Source organism: Aquila chrysaetos, chromosome 11, assembly GCF_900496995.4.
Source record: "Aquila chrysaetos chrysaetos chromosome 11, bAquChr1.4, whole genome shotgun sequence".
Lineage (NCBI taxonomy): Eukaryota > Metazoa > Chordata > Aves > Accipitriformes > Accipitridae > Aquila > Aquila chrysaetos.
This window is the reverse complement of record NC_044014.1, coordinates 14,909,263-14,935,416: the sequence shown is the minus strand read 5'-3', so window position 1 is coordinate 14,935,416 and position 26,154 is coordinate 14,909,263. Positions and strand designations below refer to the sequence as shown.

General features: G+C 42.7%; 1 protein-coding gene across 4 annotated transcripts in view; it reads left to right on the top strand.

Moving 5' to 3' along the window:
• CNNM2 (cyclin and CBS domain divalent metal cation transport mediator 2) overlaps positions 1–26,154 on the top strand; it is a 129,150-nt gene that overhangs the window by 93,361 nt on the left and 9,635 nt on the right. Inside the window, exons 2-7 of one of the 4 annotated variants that reach the window (XM_030030226.2) lie at positions 5,445–5,588; positions 12,822–12,959; positions 15,070–15,239; positions 18,604–18,697; positions 21,190–21,255; positions 25,081–25,265. In XM_030030226.2, the coding sequence (XP_029886086.1) occupies positions 5,445–5,588; positions 12,822–12,959; positions 15,070–15,239; positions 18,604–18,697; positions 21,190–21,255; positions 25,081–25,265 (797 nt within the window). Of the gene's footprint in view, positions 1–5,444; positions 5,589–12,821; positions 12,960–13,134; positions 13,200–15,069; positions 15,240–18,603; positions 18,698–21,189; positions 21,256–21,354; positions 22,945–25,080; positions 25,266–26,154 lie in introns of those variants that run through there. The other 3 variants (XM_041127279.1, XM_030030227.2, XR_003925747.2) reach the window with 3 other exon arrangements.

Below are 26,154 nucleotides of genomic sequence, written 5' to 3'. Positions count from 1 at the left end.
GAGATCCCTCTTTTGCTTTAAAGCTATGCCAGCAGTATTATAATTTTCAGCAGCGTAGTCTGGCTAGTAGCATCATTTTGCTATTACTTTTGGTTACATTCAAGGCCGTATTGTGGCATTCCAGATCAGTAAAACTTACGTGCTGTCTTTACATATTATCCTTACATACTGAAAATTTTGCAATTTTTTTAGGTTCCTAAGCAGAAATTCAGGAATGAAAAGTCAGAAATGAAGTTTGGGCTGGGATTTCAGTCAGGCCTCCCTTCAAAGTCTCTTAGAATCACAGGGTAATGTAGGAAGGGACTTCTGGAGGCCATCTGGTCAACCCTCTCTCTGGAGCAGGCTACCTTTGAAGTTGACTCAGGTCACTGATTTTTGAATACCTCCAAAGATGGAGATTTCACAGCCCCTCTGGGCCCCTGTTCCAGTGTTTGACCACCCTCATGAGGAACAAGTTTTTCTTACTTAAGGAGAGTTTAGATTTTTGAAACTTGTGTACGTTGCCTCTTGTCCCATCAGTATCTAGCTCCAAGAAGAATCTAGCTTTGTCTTCTCTGTAGCCTACTCTGAGGTACTTAAAGACTTTTAAGACCCCTCTTTTAGCCTTTTTGTTACAAGACTGAACCTATGCAGCTTCCTCTACTTTTTCTTGTGCATCGTGGTCTCCAGCCCCAGACTGTTTTAGCATCCATCAACTGGAACTGGTTTAGTTTGTCACTGTCTTTCCTGTACTGGAGAACGCCAAACCGGACACAAGTACTCCAGGTGTGGTCTCACAAGTGCCGAATAGAGGGGAATAATCCCTTCTCCTGACCTGCTAGCTGCACATGTACTAATGTAGTCAGTATGCAGCTAGCTTTCATTGCTGCAAGGACACACTGCTGACTTGTGTAGCTTGTTCACCAGGATCATGGAGTCCTTTTCTGCAGACCCAGCCAGTCAGTCCCCAGTACTAATGCATGGGGGTTATTTTGTACCAGGTTCATGACTTTTCATTTGCAGTCATTGAACTTCATAATGTTCCTGTCAGCCGATTTCTTCTGCCTGTGTATCTGTGGGGAAGTGGCATGTGAGAGTGGGGTGGGCACAGCTCCATTCATATGGCAAAACTCTTCATGTAGACAAGACCCCCGGTATTGACCAGAGCAGATGTTGAACTTGGTCAGATGTTTTCATCTCTAGTTTGAACTCCATGGCAATATTCTTGAGGTCCTTGCTCTAAACGTATAAATGCCCCAGTTAGGTCCAAAGGGTGAAAATTTTCTTTCCATATCTTTTTCAAGGAATGGTCAAGGTACTGTAAGAGAATCAGTATTTCAGGCATTTCCTCCAGTGCTGTTCTGCGTGGTCAGTCAATCACATGGGCTCCCAGGAGTTCATTCTGCGTTCACTGACTCATGCGGATTTCACTAAGCATCTTCATGTTTCTTAATTAGCTTAATAAATTAATCAGAAGTTGCGGTACAGAGCAAAATGCAAGCTGAGTGGCAAGACTTTCAGCAATGGGATGAGACTGGATTTGCTTTTAAGAAAACTCCTTGTCCTTTAGTTGCCCGTGAATGTAACTTGAAAGATTAGCATTTGTCACAACTTATGTCTCAAGCTGTGTACACGTATAAGCTCTGTAGGCTCTAGCTGATGTTACTGACTGTCACTGTAGATGGGGGAGGCTGAGGCAGAGAGCAAATGCTGCCTGCCTATGGCCACAGAGGAGTTGTGGGTCAGAGCAGTGCCCACAGTTCTCTCCTGGTGCTGCCTATTACACATCACTCAGGTCATTTCTGCTTTTGTTATCAGATCTGGCAGTGCTGCATAGCTGCCTGCTTGCTAAATCTCATTGTATCAACACTTAAAACAAGTGATTAGAGAAAGATTAATGTCATAGATGTAGTGTGGTTAGAGGCCGTGGTCAGAAAATCAGTGGAGTATAGAAATTATTTATATAATTGCCATGCACGCTTGCTCTCTCTGCTTAATTTGTGTTTTGCTCTCAGAGCCCTAGGAATACTATAGACAGTCCAGGTTTCCTTACCTGGACACTTACTTTATTCAGCTCCTTGTTGGATACATATTGTATGTACTTAGCGGTGGAAAATACAGTTGAAACCCTCTCTCAGTTGAATAAAACAGTATGACAAGTACCAGTGGCCTGATAAAAGTCTTTGAATAAAGCTGTAGCCAATTTCTATTTAAAACACTTGGAGGATTCATTATTTTACTCACAGGCCACTTTTAAAGTTGGGCACATGCTGTGTTGTGCTCTTCTACGACGTATAAAGAAGTCTTGGCGCTCCTCTGGCTTTTCCTTTAGCCTTTTGTGCCTTGATTACTTCCATACGTGGAGGGTATTTTGCAGTCATCTATGCAGCAGTCTGAGAGGGCAGCCAGTCCGGGAATGCATCTTCGTGACACCTCTGTCACCGGCACTGATGCTTGTTCCACTGTCTGATGATTTCTGGCAAATTATTGGATCTAGATCAAAATTAACTCGCAAAGACCCAAGAAATGTAATTTTTGGATCTAGTCTGTCTCATCAAGTGACTGCATGAGCACTGGAACAAATGCAAAGGAAGGAGAAGACTTTGGGAGCAAAAGGCAGCCTTTTAGAGGCAGCCCGATTAGATTGGCTTAAATTCATCTGACCCCAGCAAAGTGATGGGTTCATGAAAGTCAGGAATAGGAAAACTTGACAGTCAAGAGGGAAGAAAGGTTAGTGTCAGCCTGCGTTTGGATAATTTATGTATTTTCAACAGATAAACTCTCTGCAACATACAGTTTTAATAATGAAAGTAGAGCTGAACATCAATGCTACCCACCAGAAAGTCCAAAGACATTGGAAACTATGACAAATTTCAATGGTCTCGATACTTCGGGTGATAAATAAAAAAAACTAAAAATCAGAGATTATGGCAGAGCCAGAAAAAATGTTTCTGGCCTTCTTTTTCATTGTAGAAAGTGCAAAATGTCTGATACCCATCCAAAACAATTCCTTATCAGCTCACTTTGGATAGGAGGGCAGTAGCTGGTACAGATTTTGGTCACTTGTCTCACATTAGGTACATTAGGTCAGATCAGAGTGCTGTGGCTGCTGAAATGGGGAGAGTGTAACATACTTTAGTGATCCTAAATTCTTGGTGGGGACTACCCCGATGGAAAGGGCATGTAACTGGTTTTGTGCCTGAAAGTTGTGCACAACTTCCCATGGCATTACAGTCCCTCAGGTCCTTCCCCAATTCCATTTCCATAAATCTCTCCCATTGCTTGTAGATGAGTCTGGGACTCCACTGTTAGAGAAAAACTGTGCTTTTCAAAATGTAAAAATTTTATCACCTAGTTCAGCTTTATCATAGGCAGTACCGAAGTGAAGGAAAAGGCTGTAATTTGGTGATTCTGATCAAAGCTGAAACACTGAGTTGATAGCATTGTTCTTGTTTTTTTTTTTTCTTTTACCTACTTGTACAGATCCAAGCACTCTTAGTAATGTATGAGAATAGTGATCCTCAGGAATTAGCATGTGAATGAGCATGTGCAAATGAGCTGCTCTGGTCTGTGATAGAAATGGTTCTTGAAGGAGTCATGCCTTTTGACTTGAAAGCAGATATACTAATATCTGAGCAGGTGCTGGAAAATAAATTACAATATTTGGTTTGTCCATCTGACATTTTTTGTGCCACAGTTCTTGAACATTGTTACATTGAAAGGATATAATTGGAATAATATATTACAGGGCAACAGCAATGATAATAGTACTTAAGTCTTTCATGTTTTTATGAACTCACTTTTTTTTTTTTAATGCTGTTCATCGAGTGGTAAAAAGAGCTGGAAGTCTTGCAAGGAATGCAAGAAATAAAACCTGGCACAGTGAAAGACTTTCAGTACAATATGAATGTTGATCCTTTAAAATCACAAATCATCTTTCTATTAATTCACTGTAGAATAAGGTCTCCTCAAGATAAGACTCAGCAGTGCTGTGGAGTTGGTATTTAAAGTATGTCCATCTGCATCTAAACGAGTAGCTCCAAGACAATCAGATTATGCAGTAGTTACTTTGGTGAGAATATCGCCTAAGTGGAATGGAAACTTCATTTTGAGTCTAATATTAGACCCTGCTTTGGAAAATTCCTTTTAAATGATCACAAGCTGGGAATAGCAAAAGAATTTAACTTTCGACAGACAGCATTCACCAAGAATTTGTTTTTAACTGCTTATGTTGGGTCCCTGGGAAAGCAGATGTGAAAAACTTACCAAAGTGAATTGACTTGACCTGATGCAATGTTTATATCAGTAGTTGACAAGTTTTCCTCCCTTGTCTAATTTGTTTGGGATATTTTCATTCTTTAAGCATGAGTAAGTCTGGGTTGGAATTGTTTGAATGCTTGTTAGTCTAATAATCTGAATCTTAAAACATGCAGACATTATTGCCTATAAAGGGGTCTAAGCAAAGTTGAACTATTTTGGTTATCTTCCACAGATGGGGATGAGTATTATTTTTGAGATTACCAAAGAAGAATGTGAGACAATGTTGCTTACCTTCTGATAGTTCAGAAAGCATATTGATACCTGCTGTATTTATACTTCAAAATTTGAATTTGTATTTGGTGAACCCTTTGAATGCATGTTACTTTTTATGCAGCTTTACAAAGGACCGGCTTTCAATGGCAGCTAGGGAAACTGGCAACCAAGGATATCAAAGCGGATTCGAAGGGTCGTGATATTATTATTATTCCTGTGGCAGAAAGGACTTCAGGAATTATAGAATACACTGTGAATGATACACAGCTCAGGGTTCTTTAGAGCCACTAGTATATCTCATCCTAGCTTTTCTCTTTGTTGATCAGACACTGTCGCTTTGAATATTTTAATTCATTCATTCATTCCTAAATAAACACCCCCCTCTGTATGGAGCATGTCTAAATAAATTATTTTTGAGGGAGGGAGGAGAAAAAGAGAAACTCATGGATTGGGCTGACCTGTTCTCCCCAGCTCTACCCTGTCCACATGCTTCTGTGGTTTGGCTGTTGTTGCTGTTGTTTCCAAACTTGACGAAAACATCCACAGGAGCTTGCTGCAAAGGAGGGCTCCAGCCTGGCCTTCCTCTGCCAATGCATGAGACAAGAAGTGGAACAACCATCAACAAGATAATATAATGAATTCAATGCCAGGGTGACAGTTTCACTGAGAAAGACATCAGAAAGAGAACACTGATCTCTTTAGCTGTTTTCCTTTAGTGCATTAGGTGAATTTATGTGACCCAGGAATGCATTTCTCAGACAGAAATCAGATTATGATTTTAAGCATCTGTTAGACTTTGACTCTTTTTTCATGAAGCCTGACATCAACCTTTTTGTCTTTTTATTTATACCTGTGTGGCTATAATTCTGCTATAATTTCTGACCTTTCAGGAATTTCTAAAATGTCTAAATTGCTGATCTGTCTCCTTGCAGGCAAGTCTCACCTGGCTATAGTACAAAGAGTAAACAATGAAGGAGAAGGGGATCCTTTTTATGAAGTCCTGGGAATTGTCACTTTAGAAGATGTGATTGAAGAGATCATCAAGTCTGAAATTCTGGATGAAACAGATCTATACAGTGAGTAGAAATATTTGCACTTTGTTTATAGATGAGAGGGAAGACTCCATCCAGCAGCAGTTGCGTTTAATAGCCGTGTTTTGAGAGATGTTAAGTTGCTGATTTAAAATCTCAATGGTCAAATGACCTGCAGATCCCTTAGATGGTCAAAGTAATTTTTGTTTTCGCAGCATGGGCACCTCACCCCTTTGTGGTGTATTAATTCGGAAACAGGACAGGTTTCTTTACTTGACCCTTACATCAGGAAGGTTTACATCTGCAACTGTCTGGTCTCTCTTGCTAGCTGTTCTCCAACACACTGGACTTGTTAAACCTTTTTGTTACAGTGCTCATGACCTCCCACATTTTCCCCTAACCTCTCTCCACCTCAAGGGCCTGTAGTCTGTGTACTACCATACTTTAGCAAGAAGGCAGGCAAATACCATGCCTCAAGGAAGGGGAATGGAGTCTCTTTAGAGTCTCTCTCTGTCACTCATTCAGGAAACCTGAGAAAGGAAGGTCATCTTCAGTGCTGAAAACCAGCATGTCCTAAATGACTCCTCTTTTTATCACTCAGTACAGCTCCTTCCTTCCTTTCTGTTAATATATGTTGAGGGAGATGATGCTGCAGGTCAACCATTGCCTGGCACTTGAGAGATCTGGACTCTTTTCTTTACCAGTTTAGAGTTTGTCTGGTCTTTGGCCAGTTACCTAAAGTGTCTTTGCTTTTCTTCCCATCTGCACAATCTGGCCTGTGCATACAGGACTTCCCTTCTGTCATTCTTCATCTGTCTTATCTGTGCTTTGATCACTTGCTGGCAGATGCTGTTTTTTACTGTGTGTTCGTGTGTAGCACAAGGATGTCTGTAGATTCTATTGTAATAGAAATAATAGAAATAATAATTTTAAATATATTTAACACTGTTCAGCTGTCCTTTGGTTTCTTTTTCTTTCCTCATGAAAGGGATCTGAATATTTCTACAACATCTTTTTCAGGCCAGTGCAAGTGTCTTCTATCCTCCCTCCAAGCCAAATGCCATATGAGCACTTTACACTGTGGGATAGACATACCTCTACTTTTCCCAATAGATTGTTATTGCCTGAACTACTTTCTACAGCTGGTCAGTATTTTACCAGTATTTATGTGCCCAAAGGCTCATGTAAATCACAGTTGTGTTTTACGATATGCTAAACAGTCTAATTACTATGCAAATCACAGAAGTCCTGTTAGTATAGATTTCTTTTTGTACCTTCACAAATGAATTGTTGGGCTAATCAGTTACAACATAATGCTTTTACAGGGTGAATTCAGACTTTCTTTTATACTCCAAAAAGATCCTATCTTTGTCTCATCACCTTTGAGATATTTCTATGTTTCTACGAGTGAAAAGACATTGCATATGCTTTTCAATGTTTTTTTCCCCTTGTTTGTTAAGAGAAACCACATAGAACATGCTGTGTTATTCTTCAGGACAAAAAAAGCTTTGACCATTAATAGCATGTTAGAGGGCAAGGAAATGAGAATTTAATTTTACTATCTGAAGACTTCCTAGATCAACAAAATAGAGCTGGTGATCATGAGTTCATTTGAAACTCTCCTTCCTGGGAAGGTTTTACTATTGAAAATTCCTGTTGCAGAACAGGAGGGAAACTTCACTTCCCAGGCTTCCTGGAGGATGCAGGAAATTTTGGGGGGGTGACTCCTGCTATGTACCATGAAGATGAACTTCTGGTTTCTTTATGAAGCACTGGAGTTCATTCCGCTGTTTAGACTGAAGGACACTGTAACAGTAAGGGAGAGAGCAGAAATCCAGAGAAGCTGCAAGGATCACAGAACATGTGATAGGTTTTGGATTTGGGCAGATTGATGTGCTGTAACCACTTCCAATTGGTATAGTGATGGGAACATGCTTTGGGTTTACTGAAGGTACCTTATTGTCCACCATACATTAAGGCAGCTCGTTTTTGATGTTGATATCAGTGTGTCAGTGCTAGTAACCCCAACTAGTACTAGAGTCCTCTGATGCTGTTTGTTATAAGACCAAGCTGGTGTGCTCAGCTCAGCCTAAGCCAACTTGAAACCTTTGCACTGATTTGCTCTATGCTAGGTGTTTACTTAAAAGTAGACCTTATGAAAAATTTTGGCAGCCTTGTTACACCTTTGTTCTGAAGTTTTAAAAATATTTTGTTTTGCTTTGATGGAAACTTGAAATTTGATGACATGCCTGACCTTGGTGTTGAAACTGTGCCTTTCTGCTCTTTCCATGAAAATCCATTTGAACTGTGTTAGGGTAGAAGCAATTGCATATTTACAGTTTTTGCTGAAAGCTGCTCTCGCTGCTGAAGCTCTGCAGCTGAATTTCTCGAGGGTTGCATGCCCAATTTCTTCAGATTTCTCTAGTCTGCTATGTCTTATGGCTTGTAGAGATGTTGGGAGCAAGGAGAAGGAGATGGGAGCAAGAAAAATTGTTAAATATCTCTGACCTATCAACATCTAGATAGACTGAGTACTGAGCATGAGACTTTGTATTGGGGATGCTGATGGGCTGGGGAGAGGAGGTTTCTGTCGTGACACAAGTAGGATCTGACTACATTTCAGCCAGTGTCACAATGAAGAGCTGTCAGTGTGTTTAGTTCTTAGTACTGGAAAGTTGGAGCGTTTTTTTCATGGTTGACGCACTATAGGAATCTGTCCTGCACTCCCATGGCCCTAGCTATGGTGGGAGAGTATTTCTCAACCTTCTCAAAGGGCTGAAAGAGAAAGCTGTATGTTCTGTCTTGGCCTCAGACTGCAGTGCGCTTGAGAAACATGGAGTTCACTGTTCTGACCCGTGTTTGACTGGTGGCCTGTCTTATTTAGCTCTTTCTAATTGAAGACGAGTTTAATCATCGCCTTAGTGCAACTGGAATGCTACTGTTTTTCGCGCATAGAGTCAGAGAGGTTTTGCCGCACATAAAATCTGGGATTTTTCTACAAATGAAATACCTTAACGCACCTTTGTGCATGTGTTCTTCATGTTGCGGATAAGTATGCTGGTTGTAAGCATCAGCTTACATTGCAGTTTTACGTCCTCACCTGCGTGCTGTTCAGCAGTCTGTCTCAGCGAATACGACCCCTGGCAATCCCATGCTGCAGGGGCGTTCAGCGTTACGTTTGTTACAGAGCTGCCCTGCTGCACCTGCAGTAGCTTTCACCTAATGATTTTTTTTTAGCCTTGACAAGTCACTTCCCTGAGGGGAAGACCACATCTTACTTGAACATCCCTGCTTCCAAACAGCTGTCAAAACAGGTATGTTAAATATATGTCCTAGTAAACTCTGTATCACTTCTCCCATTTAAAGCACGGAGCTATCGGAATAAAAGTTGTTTGGCCTAATAAGTGTTTCCACTGTCATCCAATGAAAGTGTAGCAACATAGAAAAGGTTTTGCAACGCCAGTTTGTCGGGCAAGACCTACGGATACTGACATGGTGTACATCCGTATCCTATGCCAGGAGACCAGAGCCTTGTGTAGCTGGAATCTGATCTTTATATATAGCAAGGTGGTTGCCGTCCATTAGAAAATGATGCTTTTACCTTGTTGGCCATTAGGACTATGGACCCGCTAACCTTCTGCTGTCTAGCACCGTAGGTAGGCTGCAGGAGATGCATCCTTACAGGAAGCTATTCTAGGCTGTTCAAGAGCTTCAGGTTTAGTCCTGCTGACTTTCTGTCAGTTGCCAAAACATGCGTGATACACAGGGCAACCTGGTTTTCCTAGCTAGGGACAAAAAGAACTGGCAAAACTAACTTAGTTAATTCCTAAACCTTTCTTTTAAAATGAAACAAACCCACAGGCTTAAAAAGACCTGTGCAGTGTGTGGGACATAGGCTGTCAGCCTGGGTGTGTGCATCACTGGGGGATGAGGGAGAGGGGGACATGGGGTGTGTGCTGAGTGAGACTGGCATCCACCTCTGACTCTTGGACTGGGCATCCTGGTACTGAGTGTGGGCACAGGGTCAGTGAGTCTAGTCCTCTGGGAAATGTACTTTCTTTTCCTGGAGTATCTGATAGATGCACATCTCGAGCAGTGGCCTGTCTCTGTCCTTGTACAGTTCTTGTGTGCCAGACAGAACCACACTTCATTTGATAAAATATTTTTGTCCTTATTCTCTTGTCTGGAGCTCACTGCAGATGTCTACTCTGTCCTAAAGACAAAAGGACAAAAAGGAGCACAGGAGGAGAAGAACCACCTTTCCAGAACATTGTCTGGGTGCATTCGCAGCACCCATCAGCCTGCTGCCTGCCTGCCTGCCTGCCCAACTAAACGGGTTGTATGAGGTTTGAACTCTCTGTTCTGTAGCTGGCTCCAGTCCAAGCTGGCTCCTTCAAGGAAATTCATGTAATCATTTGTGGTGTTCTGCGTCAGGCCTGAAAGTTCAGGAATACTACAAGAGAGATAACAACCTTACTTGTGTTTGGATCCCTCCTCTTCTTGAGTTCTCTCCCTCAGCCCAGGAGCTCACAGTCAGCCTTGCTGCCTTTGATTTAAGGGAAAAGTCTAAATATTCCCAGAACCTACTGAAGATACTTGCAATATTTATTGAGATCTCACCCAAAAGTTATACTAAGAGTGTCCCTCATGCATCACGTTGTTCATGTTGCAGAACCAAACAGCATCACAGCACTCTGTAAGCAGAAATCGCTTCAGCATGCCAAGATCACTTCAGTGCCCAGGTCTCCATCTCACTTACTATGGGAGGGACAGACAGAAAATACCTGGTCCAGATTCAATTACTTCTGTCACCATCCAATCCTTGGTTCCTATGTCTTACAAGAAGCTCAGAAGTTGTTTGGATAGAGAAGAACAATTAAGACCATCCCTTACAAAAATAAGTCAAGATAATGGCGTTAAGCCATATGGCTCTGCTCTCACTGTGTAACATTTTTCTTGGGGGAAGGTTTCTGGACAAGCTGCCAAGGAAACAGTAGAAGGAGATGAAATCACCCATCATTTGTTTAAGAGCCTAGGTCTCTTACCTTGATGACTGATGCGGACAGAAAGATTTAAGGCATCCACCCATGGTGTGATGCTGGCCCTGTTTTTAGGTACCAGAAGTGCTGTGTGAAGCCTGCGGTGGTACAGCTCATTCACAGGAGGAATACAGAGATGCTTTACTGCCCCACTGAAGAGATGTTTCCCTGTCCCAGGGCCAAAACTTGTGATTTTTTTTACTCCCTGAAGAGAGCAATGACGGAGCTCCTTGTGAGAAAGCATCCTAGACACAGCATGGTGAAAAATAGCGTTTTCTGAGCTTTTTAGAAAAAGCACAGTTTCTATTCTTCTTACCTCTTAAAAGAGGTAGGACCTAGTGAGAGCTTCTGGGGGACTTTTCTCCTATTCACTTTCTATTGCTTTGGTATCCATCTTTCCTTTAACTGCAAGTGCAGATAAGGTCTGATTATATTCCTAAGGCAGAGATTGTTTTTAGTCTATAACCACTCCCTTGGGTGGTTTCTATTCCTGCTTTTGGAAGAGAAACTGCAGTCCCTGATGCAGTCCAGGTCCTGGGTAAAGTACTACTAGGGTAAGAGGCTTCTGGTTTCAAAGAAGAAAAAGGGCATGGATCATCATCATTCTTCTCCATGTACTTGGGAACAAGTATCTCAAATTTGCTGATTTGCACTGCTGACAGAATGAACTTTAGATATTTAGAGTAGATATGTTACTATCAGCACAGTATTGCTGTTGAGTCTTGTGATAGTCCTATAGTGGCGGCTTGTCTATGGTTGAGCATCTAAACGTATTCATATCTAAAAGTCTAGATGACTTGGGAAAATCTTTCTAGAAATCTCTTAATTACCAGTATTGTGGATTTCCAAGTCCCAAACTCAACCACTCTGAGCCTTACATAGTCGTAGCACGTATTTGGACGCATACAGAACTCCAGATCTCAGTGCCTTCCTTGCTATGGTACGTCAATTTAATCATCTTTGCATGTATAACCCAAAATCTGGCAACAGCTACTTGGGAGTATGCATGAGGTTTCACAGTGTTAGCTTGTCACCTACACCTCTTTGTGTGCTTGCCTGAATTCTCAGCAGTGAATTAATGTACCAGAACTGCCTGTGGTCTCTCAAAAGTCCAGTCATTTATAACCCATGACTAGGGGTCTGATAGACAAGTAGCTATAGTGTTTTCAATATCTTTCCCCACTAAGGCCCTAGAACCTGAGCCATGCCTCAAGTCTGGGGGACTCACAGTAGTTGCATCAAGACTTGGATTTCCTGCAATATACGGTGGAGGTCAGAGCTGCCTGACGGCATTCTGCTGCTTGTAACCAATGCCACCTTACGCACTGTGTCAGGAGAGAAGAGATGACCCTGCCATCTGAGCAGAGACCTCTTCTCCGTGGAGTAGATGTATACCGTACCCCAACATGCCTAGAGCTCTCTGCTTACCTGGTTTTCTAGACATTTTGGCAGATTAGCTCAGTGGGTAGATGATAATAGCTGGGTTGATTGTGCCTCTCAACTCCATCTTTCATGTTGTCTTTCACAAATGGGGATTCCCCACCACAGAACCTGTTTTAAGACACAGACAAATCAAGTGGCAAGTATTTAGCTGAATAAAGGACAGGAGTCCGGGATCACTAGCACATGAATTCCCTTATCTGAACTCCTGAAGCTGCTCTGTACTTCATTCTGGCTTCAGTGCCTGTAAAGTCACCAGAGATTCCCACCTTCAGGCTGTACACCTCTCTAGCCTTTGCTGAAGTTTGGACAGGAAGAAAGAAACTGCGTATGCTAGACTTTGGGAGTTACTTGGACCAAAGGCACACGGATTTTGCCAAAGCTCTGAAGAGTCAGTAAAGCCATGGTACATCATGATAAGTCATTGTGTATTTAGTCTACGTACTTGCTGGGAATTTTCTAAGGAATATATATGAAAAAATTAGATTTCTGCAATTAGATGTTTGAAAGTAGAGACTTTCCCCCCATTGAAGTGTCAGAGAAGTGACAGAGGCCTTGGGTGCCTGGCTCTGCAGGACAGGGGCTCATGGCCAGATGAACCCACAGCAGAGCTCGCTGGTTGTTTCTGGTTTGTGCTGCGGGCCGATGAGCAGGGCTTTGCATGTGCTGCAGAGGGCTCTGTCTGCACCCTGTGCTCTGGGTGGCCATCCTGGATGACTCCATCCAGCATGGTTCATCTTGGACCCCGTTCTAACAGAAATCGCTTCCTTCCTTTCTTTTCCCACCCTCCCTTCCCCAGCTGATAACAAGACGAAAAAGAAAGTAGCTCATCGGGACAGGAAGCAGGACTTCTCTGCCTTCAAGCAGACAGACAGCGAGATGAAGGTTAAAATATCACCGCAGCTCCTCCTGGCAATGCACCGGTTCCTGGCAACAGGCAAGTGCGGGTTATCTTTTTTTGCAATCGTGCCAGAGCCTCGGAGGCAGTTTGTCAGCAAAGGCTGGTGAGGTGGGTGGGACAGTGCAGGTGGGAAGGGAGGCTGGATTGTGGGGTGACAAATAATGCCACTGTTGTGTTTTTCTTTTTAAATTCTCTCCTCTCCTGTGTTCAGTGTCGGCATGAACCCTCTGAGACATTTACCAGGGGTGGACCAGTAACTTTAAATTGGTCTGAAAGGTAAGGATGAACGCCAAGTGCCGCACTGCATGTCTAGAGTCCATCAGATTAACGACTAGCAAGTACACCCCATTAGGAAGAGCTCAGGGAACAAACCAAAGAGGACTCAATACCACTGGCCAGCTGACTGTAATTGCACTCTGTCGCCTTCTCCAGAAAGAGATGCTGGACTTTTTGCAGGAGGGTCTAAACCTGTTCCATGAGGCTTTTTGACTCCAAGTGAAAACTCTCCCGACACATTTAATGCAGACTGCACAGGCGGTTGAACCGTACTTTTTAAAATGGATTTCTGGCTGGCTTGTGTGACCTCCGTTGATGACTTCAGGTTTCAGAGGACAGTTGTCTCCATCCCAGAACACCTTGATGTTTTAGCCCTTGGGTGGGCAGTCTGGCAGAGAGGCCAGGGCCTTGAATGGTTTCTTGCAGCTGATAATGCCTTTCATCGTAAAGTTGGTCCCTTCACCTCAGAGATGAGACCTGTTAACAGGAGAGCTTGTGGAAAACATACCTTCCTATTGCTCGTGCTGTCTCTCTTTGACATATAAAGACTTCTCAGATGCAGGCCTTTCAGATGGGCATCTTTCACTGCTATGTTCAACATATTCATGGGTTGAAAATCATAAAGTTGTTTTGTCTGAAGTTTGCCAGCTCCAGTTGGAAATTAGTACTTCCCCTCCTCTAAGATGCAGTAACTGCCTGCCTAGATGCTCCTAGTCTGCCTTCATGCTTTATTTTGCCTCTGTGACTTGAAAGAAACATGTACGTGATCGGTTATCACATCTCAGCTGAGGGGCAGTAATTCCTTAGAAGGCTTGGACTCCTACAGCTCATGTGCACGTGAGCATGTCCTTGGTGAATGGAAGCAGTTCAACAGGAAGATGCGGATTTAACAGCAAGCAAGGCGTTGTTCATGTAGTGGTACAAGACTTGATGGAGTTCCCTAAACACCTGCTCAACAGACATAGACTTACAGTGCTGCCTCTCTGCTTGTTTGGTGGATGAAAGGATTGTGTAGCTTAAATCCAGGTCTGTCTGTGAAGCCACTGCTAAATAAGATGAAAGCTACAGTTTTGGTTTCTCTGTTCTAAATTGAGAATAGTATCTTTAGCAGATGAAAGGCACTGGGTCATTAACGGTCCTGTTCTGAAATGAGGTGTTAGGAAGGCTTATCAATTTGCATGTGTAAATCTTGGCATCCCTGGCTTAACTCTCTCACATGAGGATGAGCTTTTCCGCTTCAAACAGCTCCTGTTGGGAACACTGAAGAGCAAGTGGATAGGGGATGTGTTCTGTGTGTCAGCCATTAATCCCACATGGTTTAAACTGACCTGCACTGTCTCTCACTTTGAGTAACTCTTCCCATATGAACTGTGGCAGCCCCAATTGTGTCTTTGATTTATGTTGAGCATCTATCTAGAGCAACTTTCTAGGCCCCCAACAGTGATTTTTTTTTTTTTTTGAAAGAGTGCAATAAATGCAGTAACTTTAATACCTTTCGAGGAAGGAAAAAACAAATTCAAAGGTTCTCTGTGCCCCAATTGTAAAGCTCTTCCATTTATACAACTCTCCAATGAGCCTATACAACTGTGACTCTGAACTCTCAAGAGGGCAAGACTGCCTTTTTCTTTTCCCTTTCAGATGAAGACATGGTTTTTGGTTGTTTTGAAAAATACTTCAGTAATGAAAATTGGGGTGTTCCTGTTTTTTTCCCCCCCTTACAAATCTAACAGTCTCAAAAGACAGCAAGCCTGCAATTCCATAATGGATCTCTCTGCATCTGTGTGTCTTTTATAGGCAAATGCTTATTAATGAGTTTTGCTAACTTCTTGCCAAGCTGAAGTGTAATGCCAAGTTGTATCTTGTGTTATAGAAGTAGAAGCATTTGGTCCATCCCAGATGTCAGAGAAGATCCTTCTCAGGCTGCTAAAACATCCCAACGTCATCCAGGAGCTGAAATACGACGAGAAGAACAAGAAAGCCCCAGAACACTACCTCTACCAGCGAAACAAGCCTGTCGACTACTTTGTTCTCATTTTACAGGTCAGACATGTGATTATGTAGATATGTGCAAAATCCTTAATCTCCTGACATACCCCTCTGTATACCTCTTCCAGTTGTTGGAGTTTGTCTTCTTTCAAAGATGGGAATGGAGCTATAGCTCCTGGGAACTGCTCCGGCCTCCTTAATGACCTTGCCAACCTTGAAGAGCTCACTCAGCTGCTTTCAGCCTCAGTTAAACCAGTTGCGAAGGGTAGACAGCACTTCCCACTTCCAGTCATCTGTTGGAAGTTACTTATGCTTTGCGTATCACTAGGATAGGCAATGCAAAGGAATCCCTGTGTACAGCTGGCATTGCTTGGAAAATATGGGTGCAAAAAATGGCATTTCATAGGAGTTTGGCCAGGATGCTTTCTCTAGTGTGTTTTTTCCTTTTGCAAAAGGAGGCATGGGGAGTTCGACGGTTTAGAGAAATGACGTTTTTCTGTGCAATTTGGAAGCCTGTACCTGTGGTGGTGTGGGAAGCGCAGGTTTCAGTGGGGGCATTGTGCCATCTACTGAACTGCTGCCACCTCCTGCCACAGCCCCTGCGGTTCCTGGGCACCCTGCCATCCGAGTGTTCGCCATACCCTGAGATCGCTGCATTTGGGTGGGTTTTCGATTGGAGCCCTAGGTGGTGTGGGAGGACTGTTTTCTGCTTGTTCCGTACAGGATTGCTTCCAGTGCTGGTATCTCCCATGTTTTGTTACTTAACAGGAATGCTTGAATGGCTCGATAAAGCTTTACACAGAAACTTAGCTTCCATCTAGCACTGTTTGAGCAGGAACAGTCCTTTAAGAGAGATTTTGCTGGAAAGGTGCTTATGTTTCTATCCTGCATAACTGAAATCAGTTTTGGTTATAAAAGCACAAGAATTGTAGCTAAAGTTGTAACACAGGGCTTGAAAACTTCCTTAACATGGCCTTAAAAAAAAAAAAAAAAAGAGAGAGGGAGGTTTAAACACTGTCAGTGATAAACAATTAAGAAAGCACTGGAATATGATATTGTGGATTCAATGTAATACTCTTTTTTTAAAAGGATCGGTTTTTTCAAGGGTTTGAGGAGTCACTGGTAGCTCTCTAACGGCTCTTTATGTGCTGAACTGTTGAAATCTGAAATATTCCAGAGGCAAGATAATGCTCCTGAATGAGGTAATGCTGCAAAGATGTAAATGGAGGACATGGGCAACACAAAAGAACAATCAGTTCTTTCTGAGCTATTCTGCAATCAATAGATATTTAGCAAACACGATGTGCTAGCTCTATAATGCATTTGGAAATGTGAGTCTTGCAGTAGGTACATACTGTAAAAATGGTAACAAGGTTGGTTCTACAAGGATCAAGAGGGGATAAATACTCTACTTTTGTTACTTAAAGGGACTTGGACTTACTCTCGTGTTTTGAGAGACCAAGAATACCTTCACAGTAAACACATGCCAGAACACAATTAAATGTATATTCTGTGCATTAGATTTACCAATTTAATCTGTGTAGAGTTACTGTTTTAGCTGGAATGTCACCTGTTTGCAACAGTTTTTCTCTCAGCTAATGGGAAGTTCTTCTGTAGCAGTTTGAGATTTTTGTCACTGTTTATTCAGAATTCCTGTTAGAACATTAAACAGTGGAAAACCAGGAACCACATATGCATGCATTTAAACAGGGCAAAACACATCTAATAGCATGCATGGGGAATTCTTAAGAGCTTTTCAGCTGCTGGGACTATGCCAAGCATGCCTGGTCTTCATATGGCCACCATGGGGAAGCTTGGAGGTGCTGCATGTGCTGATTCTTGGAACTGAAACTCAACTCTACTACTAATTACTAGTTTGTATTTAGCTACTAACTCCAGACTGACTGTATGTGAAGATCAAAGCCCAGCTGCGTATGTATTTTGGAGACCTGATCTTGGCTGGTGAATAACTACCAGCAGTAAGTAGGTTGAGAGCTCTGTTTATAACCAGTCTTTGCCTGGGTGATGAAATCTTACCTTTTGGAGGCTTATAATGAACAAATAAGCTACTTATTTGTGTTGTGGAGTGAAATTGGTTTTAAAAGGGATTATATGAAGTTGTTGCTTGTGATAGCAGGAAAGTGGATTTGTGAGCTAGGCACTCTCTTCCTGCTAGGTAGATTTTGTGTTTTTTCTCATCTGGGACAGTTAGACAAACTGACTTGGTATCAGGACTCATGCAGGTGGAGCTCATTTTCATGTTTTTCTGCCCCAGTACAGTACTGTATAGTTAAAGGCAGGATTATTTATTTTAAATGGTGCTTAATGAAATAAACACATAGAAATAAAATCTACATTTTGGACTAATTTTGACTCGATTGTGTCCAGTTGGTGTTCAGTCTGCTTAGTACACATGGGACAGGCAGTCTGTCTGCCCTTTCCAGCCTAGCCAGAGGGAAAGCATTACAGGTAATTATGTTGTTTGCCTGCAATCCCAACCTTTGTGTAGTTCAGCCTGAAAGCTGCATGAGATTTCTTCTGTCTGCAGTGGTATGCTGTAACTCTCAGTGCAGTACCAGTAAGGATGGATGGATGTGAAAACCAGGCCCCATTAAGAAGCCAACTATTTTTGGCTACTTGTATACCAAAGTAACTGGGATGTTTACAGCTATGTTTGTTATGGTGGGTTGTGTTCTAGAGTCCTTCGTAGGACATGACGTTAAACATTTGGTTCAGCCCACATCAGAAATGGGTGCGCTTGTGTGGTAGTGTGGTTTTGCACAGCTTGGGAAGAACTGAGTGTCCTTCTAGGCAAGACCCTGTTGAAAGAGCAGGATCTTAAGTTAAGGATGCTGGAATATGTAAACCTGCTAGAAACCAAGAAAACCAAAGTAGCCCCAAGACTGCTCCTGCAGGAATAAGGGCTTTGTTTCTGTGGGAATCTCATCGGTGAAGGCAGACAGCCTCCTTATGTGTTGTCTCCCATCTCCCTTTCCTATGTTTGTGTTAGAGGGGACTCTTTGTGTGAGTGTGAGCTGTGGCCCAAAATGACTAGGTGTCTCAAGACACCAGATGACTGTGCTACATATAAGCTTATTGTGAAACCGGGGGAGTATTTTTTCACTCTGCATTGAGGGAAAATGGCCTGGCAACACTTGGAGCAGGGCAGTAGTACCACCCAAAGCGCTGTGGTGATCCCGCTCCTCTGCAGGGACTTAGGCTGGCCATAGGTCACCAAAGACCAGGATAGCTCAGGGTACAAGAGCACGTTGCCCTCCAGGATCTGTCCCTGCTCAGGCACAGTTACAAACTGCAGGGACCATGACACTGCTTAGGTATGTCAGGCAAAACTAGCTTTCTTGTGCCTCAAGACCTACGGTCCCTTTTAATTGCAGCTCTCTCTCCTTTTCCTTAACAGGGGAAAGTGGAAGTGGAGGCTGGGAAAGAGGGGATGAAGTTTGAAGCTGGTGCTTTTTCCTACTATGGGGTGATGGCCCTCACAGCATCGCCAGGTACGTCCTCTTACGTTCCGCTTCTGGAATGCGCTCCTGCGCAAGCTTGCTCATCCTGCGAGTGCAGCGGGAGGAGGCTGCGCAGGGCATCCCCCCGTCTCGTCCGCGGGGCTGATGTAAACCATACGTCCTTGCAAGCGAAACCAGCTGTCTGGCATGGTGTCCCTGAGAGGGGGCCAGGCCGGTGGCGACGCTGGCGCTGACTCCGAAACCCGGCGGCTGGCAGCGGTTTGCCAGCTCCCAGAGAATGCGAGTGTTGGCCTTCGCGAGTGATGTGTTTGGTACTGGAGGACAGCTTTGTAGTTTTGCTCGGGGTAGGGTAACAGGGATTGAATTAACGGGAATAAATAATTAGTGGCGGAGGGACATCTAGTGGTGCAAAGTACAAGTGCCCTCTGAGTTCGGGGATGGTTCCCTTTACCAGTCTTGTTTCTAAAGCCGTCTTGAGGAAAAGGAGGGCAGCAGTGCAAGAAAAGCGATTGCTCCTGTCAGCTTGTGTGGAAATGGAACCAAGAAATCAGCAAGGGGGGAGAGCTGGTGTCAGAGGGCGAGGTGGGAGCCAATTCCTGGCACACAAGTGGTAGCTGCGCAAGCCACCACCTCATAGGCGCAGGTTGGGGGATTGTTTTATGATCCACCGAGAGTAGGCTTCAGTGCCGTATTTCAGCATTTGGTGATGTATTTTGGTGCCAGCAGTGTCACCACTAAGATCTCGACCTCAACTGGGGAATCCACAGCCCCACTGGGGAGAGCTGGGGTGCTGGTGCTGGTGTTGGCCATCTGCTGACCCAAAGCCGCTTGCTCAGCTTCAGGGAGAGACATTTCTCACGCTGAAATCGGGTCCTCCTGTCGCAGCAGGGTTTATGTTCCACTTGAAAGGCAGCTTGTTTTAATTGTACACAAATGTGCACTCCCTTTACATGTGTGTACCTATGTGTATGTACATCAGCGAATGGTGTTGGAATGAAAATGATTTTGTAAGTTATGAGTATAGCCTTATTAAACTCTACAGGCAACAGCAGTTCTCTTGGATGTGTGAGCTCACTTTTACAGGCAAGATTAATTCTTCCTTAATTATGTACACTTTGATCAGTCTAGCTTATACCGTTTGAGGCTTGACAGATTTGAAAGTGTGCAGAGCACTGAGTGGATTTTATCTGAGCAATAGCAGCAGTGTTCACGAGGAATCATGGCGCACATGTGTGTACAACTGCATCATACCTCAGCTTTGTAGCTCAGCTTTTGCAATATGGGCCAGGTACGGAGCTGGGTTAGTCATGATCACTCCTCCTACCAGACGTAAGCTTGGAAATCACTTCTGGCATTTCTGTTTTGCCAGCATTGTTCAGTTTGAATGTTTTCATGTGGGTGGTTTTTTTTTTTGGTTTTTTGTGTTTTTTTCTGTTGTTGCTAACCCTCCCCACAACCATGCCAGTTGCCCCAAGTCCTGTGAGGTCAAATGATCTCCTCTTCACATGTCCCAAAATCCATCTTGGATTTTGTCATGTCAAAGTTAAGGACATACACTATTTTAAATTAATCTTGGCCAACCTTGGATTTGTTTACCTTTGACTGGTTGGCTTTTACCAGTAGCAAACCCCTCATTTTGCTGGCTTTCCCTCCAGGTTTTAGAGAATTTGTTTTGTGATGTCTTGCAGCATCTTGAGATTTTGTTAGGTTGAGCTCATAAAAATAAATTCCTGTTGCTCTGTGTAGACGGGAAAGCTCAGTGAAAGTATAAGCCATTGCAGAACAAGAGAAAACTCCTACTCTTCTGTGTGCCCTAATTAGACTTCATGTGCCTGCTCTCGGTGCCTGGAATGTGAAGTCAGTAACAGGAGAGTAAAGCATTAAAAAACCACAAAAAAACAACCCCCCCTCCAAAAACAAACCAAAAACCCCAAACAAACAAAAAAACCCCCACAATAAGAGAGTGAAGCTTTTTTCTTTAACTACAGCTGGGGAGGGATTTGCAGTAACGATGAGCAGTACGGTACACATCCTGACAGGGATGAGCTTGGAGAATCACAACCTCGCTTGACATTTTACTGAAAACTTGAAGAACTATGAAGTGTCTTTTGGTTTTATTTCTATTTTTGTCTGACTCCCATGAGAAACAGCACCTGTGAAAGCTTTCTGGCTTGTTTTAACTCTTTGCCTTCCAGGCTGGAGTGGGCACCACTGCTCCTTTTGAACTATTTTAAAACTGAGTGTACCTTGATGAACTGTTCTGTGCTGGATAACCATTCAAATTAGCAAGTGAAAATTGTTCACTTCACTGTAATTCCATAGGCTTGTTTTTTGGTTTATTCCTAAAATTGTTTAATTGTCTTTTTTGGTTTTGCTTTTGTTTTAACTTTTTACTTTTTCACAGTTGATTTGCACTTTTGGTTTTAGTTCTTCAGTGTGTGAACTGGCTCCTTCCCCTGTCGAGTGTGGATAGCTGCCGCCTTTCTGGTCGTGATCTCATCCTTTTTCTCTCCCTCTTCTAGTTCCCTTGTCCCTGTCTCGTACCTTTGTTGTCAGCAGAACAGAGTTGTTAGCAGCAGGTTCTCCAGGTAAATCCGCATGCTTCTATTTTCACCATTCTTGTGACTGCCCTGATGCCATAAAAATTCAGCTGCAGTCTGTATTTATCTGACCCCTTTGCTCGTTAGGGAGAAGTCCAGCACAGAGTTATGCCTCACAGGTAGGTATCCTGAACTTTCATTTATGATAACTGGTAGCAACATGACAGCGTCATCAAAATGGGAAGAACTAAAAACATATTGAAGAAAATGTATTTGGTAATGTGTGCTTGTTCTTGTTTCTCATGTCTATGCTGGTGGAAAATTAGGAGGGGAGATTTTTTAAAAGAAGGTATTCTCCCCCCAAGCTGAGGCTTAAAAATTTCTGAAGAAAATGCATTTGGCAGAAGAGAATGTCTGCTGCTAAACTGCCATAAAAGGAAAACATCTTTAATGAACGAATTCTTATATTCTCATATGGGTAAATTCTATGGTTTGTATACAGTCTGGCCATTTCAATTCCTCAAAAGCTTTGAGCTTTCTTTCAGTGAGGTTAATGCTGTGGACCAGCACGTTGATGTACTGAGTGGTCAGATTTGCAATGGAATGTGCAATAAGGTTGTGGGACCTCCTGTGGGGTTTTCTGGTTCCCATTTTGCTTAAGACCTTTCCTTGATGAATAACTGGTTGACTGACACAGAAATCCCTTTGGACAGGAGAGACCAAGGAGGGAATAAATTGGGCCAAAAAGAGCTCTGAGATGTGGTTGAATGGTTGGAAATTGGGAAGGTTCAAGAACTGAGCTTTGCAGACACTGCATGCACAGAGTAGTTGATAAAAATGGAAACCCATCAAGAAAGTCTGTAGGAAGAACAGAATCCTAAAATAGTTTGGGCCACAGTGAACATATTTCTTCCTTTTGAAGTTTTCTTTTTCCGATGAAATGTCTTTCTGTGGACCTAAAAGCAAACAAGATAATGATATGCATATTTAAGTGAAACATCTCCTAAACTTTAATACATATCATGTGTTTCATAAACTTTCACCATCTGCTTTCTGTATTTTCTCCCTCTTCTTTTTTCACTTTTGAAAATGTATTTCACCATCGGTCCTTAAATTAGTCTCATGCACATTCCAAACAAACTACAGGTTGTTGCCCTGCAGGGGATTTTTTTTCCTGCCCTGTTAAAGTTTCCTGCTGCTAAACTTCAAAGAAGGTGGAGAAATTTAATCTTTCTTTAATTAAAGTACCTGATGGCTTTCTTTTAAGCTCAGTGGCTTTGATTGTCTTTTTTAGCTCGGTTCTTTTGTTTTGCCAGGTCGTCTTTTTCTTTTTTTTCTTTTTCTTCTCTTTCCTTTCTACAAATAAGTGTACACTTTGCACATGCAAGTTGTTTCCAATGTAAAAGCCAAGCATATTTTTGTAGCTTTTTTCCCCCAACTACAAAGAAAAAAAATCAATAATGGAAAATAATAATGGGAAGAATCTCCTTTGAAAGGAACTGATACGGTAAGCCTGGTCACTATGACAGTGTGGTACCAGTTTTGATGAAACTCGGACCTTCTGCTGGGTTCTTCTGAAGAGAATCCTGTTGTTTAACCCCAAATTCATAATAAACTTGTACTGATGTTTGTCTTGTGGTTTGTGCTCTTTATCCCCTGTATAGGAAGGTGAGGAGTATGGGAAAAGCTGGGTAGAAAAGATCTGTCCAGATCTGGGCTGGCCTGCTAGAGGGCTGGCAGGGCGCTGTTCTGCAAACATGGACCTGCCTGGTATTCTTCTGTCGGGTGCCCTTTCTGTATCCTTCCTTCCTCATTAACTTCTCTTCTCCCTCCCTGGCTTGTATGTGGTCCAGAAGTGATGTCCTTTCCCTCAGATTTTTAGTAATCATACTTTTTTGTTCTGTCCTTTCATTTCACCTGTCCCTTTTGTTTGTTTGTTTGTTTGGTTTTTAATATATGCTTTGTTGTGTTGCTCTCTGTCCTTCTTTGGTTTCTATTAGTAATGTACTATAAGACCCCTGGTGAAAAGAAAGGGCAGATACAATTCACACCAGTGTAAAGCTGTTCCAGATGGAAGCCTTTATCCCGAGCAGCAGTGATGCTGTTCTTGTCACACACAGGCACATTTTGTGTATGCAGGTGGGAAAGAGGACAAATTCACTCAGCCTTCACAGTTCCTTGTTCTCCAGTGGGAATTATGGCATCAAACCCTGTGCGCAGATAGCGGTTTGGCTCTTGGCAGCAGTTATTGCGGCCTGGTGTGGCTTTCAAGATGGCAAGTTGATATGGAGGAAAACCTTGCAGGGCTCCGAGTGCTTCTTCGTAAGCCTGTATTTGGTGTTGCCATAGGGACCTGCGCTAATTCCATAGTTGCAGAAATGGCAGAAAAATTGCCAAGTTGTCAGAACCTGTGTTTTTCTGTTCCCTTTTCTAAAATTGGAGGAAAGACAACATCAGAGGGATTTTAAGTGGGAAATAAAAACCAGGGCAATTCTGCTGTGTATCTAGAAGCACCTAAAGCGTTAGGTTTAGGAAAGGCTGGATGCAGAGCTGTAGAACAACAGGCTGTGTCATTTGAGCAGGGAGAGATTATATTTATAGTGATTAAGTGGCAGAGGTAGTGTTGAATTTTAGGGAGCTTTTTTTTTTTAGAAATAAGTTTATATACAGAAAAGTCTTCAAAAAAGAATTTGAAAAGCTTGCAAGGATACTGTTGCTGATTTGCTCAAAGAGGCTTTGTATCTTAAGATTATATGAAAATGATCTTTCAGCTGGGAATGGGGGTCACGTGGTGAGTAAGAAAGTTTACATCAAGTTTCAGCTTGGGCTGGCTGAATGAAATTTAACTGCACTAAGATCCAAAAATACACCAGTCCCAAAGACAGTCCTTTGATCAGTTATGTACTGTGTGTGCACCCAGGGAGAAGCCTGTCTGCAGGAGGGCTTGGGATGTCTCTTAGGATGCATTTCTGCCCTCCTGTCTTCTGGATCGCAGTGTGGGTGGAAGCTAGGGATGCAAAATGCCTGTGGCTTCCTGAAGGCACGTTTACTTGAGATAAACTGTGGACAGTCACATTCGCAGGTGACAGCTACGAGGTTTTCAAATGAAACCCTGCAGTGCTTAAATGCCAGTGATGGAAAATGATATCTCTAGTATACTCCTTTCCTGGACACAGCTTTTTGTCTGTAGCATGGACTGTTTTCCCTGTTTTGCTGGCTGGCATGTACCACATGGAGCTTGCTCTCCTTCATTGAGTTTTTGCCCCCTCAAGCACTGGGAGGTACTAAAGGAAACGTTGAAGTCATCATCACATGGACTGCACTCTGGTCCACTGAGGACTCTATCCCTCTTATGATTTTGAAGATGTCTGCTCTAACTCAGGGAACAAGGCATATGTAGGTACCAGGTGGAATAAAAGGGGGAAACGGTTAGCTGGGACTGACTGTGGATGAAAGGTCTGATATGGAGTTACGATTATAAATCATTAAGACAAAAAAAAAAGAAATCTGTTAAGCATGGTCTGACTATCAAGAGCTCCTGTAAGGGAGCCTTGGGAAGTTACCTTTCTCTGGTGGCTACCACTCATCAGCTGAAGCACTGTGACCAACTGTGCACAGGGCATGTCCATTGCAGCACAAACAAAACCAGGTTTGTTTAAGGCATACTCAGTGATGTCAGCTACCAGCTCTGGACTCAAATTGTACTCTTTTTCAGGGTAATTTGGTTGTTTAGCTGCATGTCTAGTTATGAGTGGATTAAGTATTTGCAGTTCTTTTGTGCTACATCATGATTTATTATGTCCCTTTGAAACTGGTGACTTTAAATGTTTTCTACTTGATTTAAGAAATCTCTCACTCTTGCCTGTTTCTCAGCCGAAAACAAGTCTCCACCTCGGCCCTGCGGCTTGAATCACTCAGACTCTTTAAACCGAAGTGATCGCATTGATGCAGTGACACCAACGTTAGGAAGCAGCAACAACCAGCTGAATGCATCTTTCCTCCAAGTGTATGTTCCGGACTACTCAGTGAAAGCACTCACAGACATTCAGTTTGTCAAGGTAGGAAAAAAGCTGGAAAGGCCCTGCTGGAAAGCTGGGCTTGGCTGGTAGGATGGAGAGCCTGGTGAAGGGAGGTCCCTCTAGTTTGCTCTGTGAATAAATAGGATTATGAAAGCAGCCGTTTAAAAATCACTTTAAATTACTTTTTCCCAATATCTGCTATCCATTGATTTGTCTTCACTGTTCCTCTCATTTAGGCTTGTAAGTAGATTGGTCACATAAGTTTCTGGATTTCAGGTCCCTTCAGGAAAGATTATAGAAAATAACCTTTCTCTGCTTTTAGTCATGAAAGACATATCCTTGTGAAGCCTTTGGAGCCATCTGAAATGGAGACCCTTCATTATCAGACAGTGGCCTTTTCTAAAGGATGAGATATTTTCTGTTGGTTGCCGTTTTTATTCACTTTTGATTTTGGTTTCAGTTTGGGGTTCTTGATCTTACTTTTCGACTTGTCATCCTTCTTCTGCTTGGAGAAGTCTTGGATATTTCTCTTTATCTTAACTTCACATGTTAGGCTCATGTCTCATACTACCAGTGAGTTGCTGCATGAATACAGCTCTGTCCCCCAGCATGGTGCATCCCACGCTGAAATGTGTGCGAGTCCTGTGGGATAGGAGATCTAGCTGAGCAGAGGAACAGCTAATGCTGGCAGCAATTTCAGCCCAGCTGGGAGTCCAGGGAAGCTGACGTCCCATGGCCAGAAGTTGACCCTCATGCTTTTCTTAAATTAAGTGCACGTTCACAGTTTCTTTGTATACAACTCAAACAATTTGTGAACTCAACTTCTGTCAAAGTTAATTCAATATTAAGAATGTGGAATAGAGTAGAAGTACTAGAACGTTTTAAATCAATTATTCCTTAGCCAAATTTTAAAAGGAGAGTACAGTCT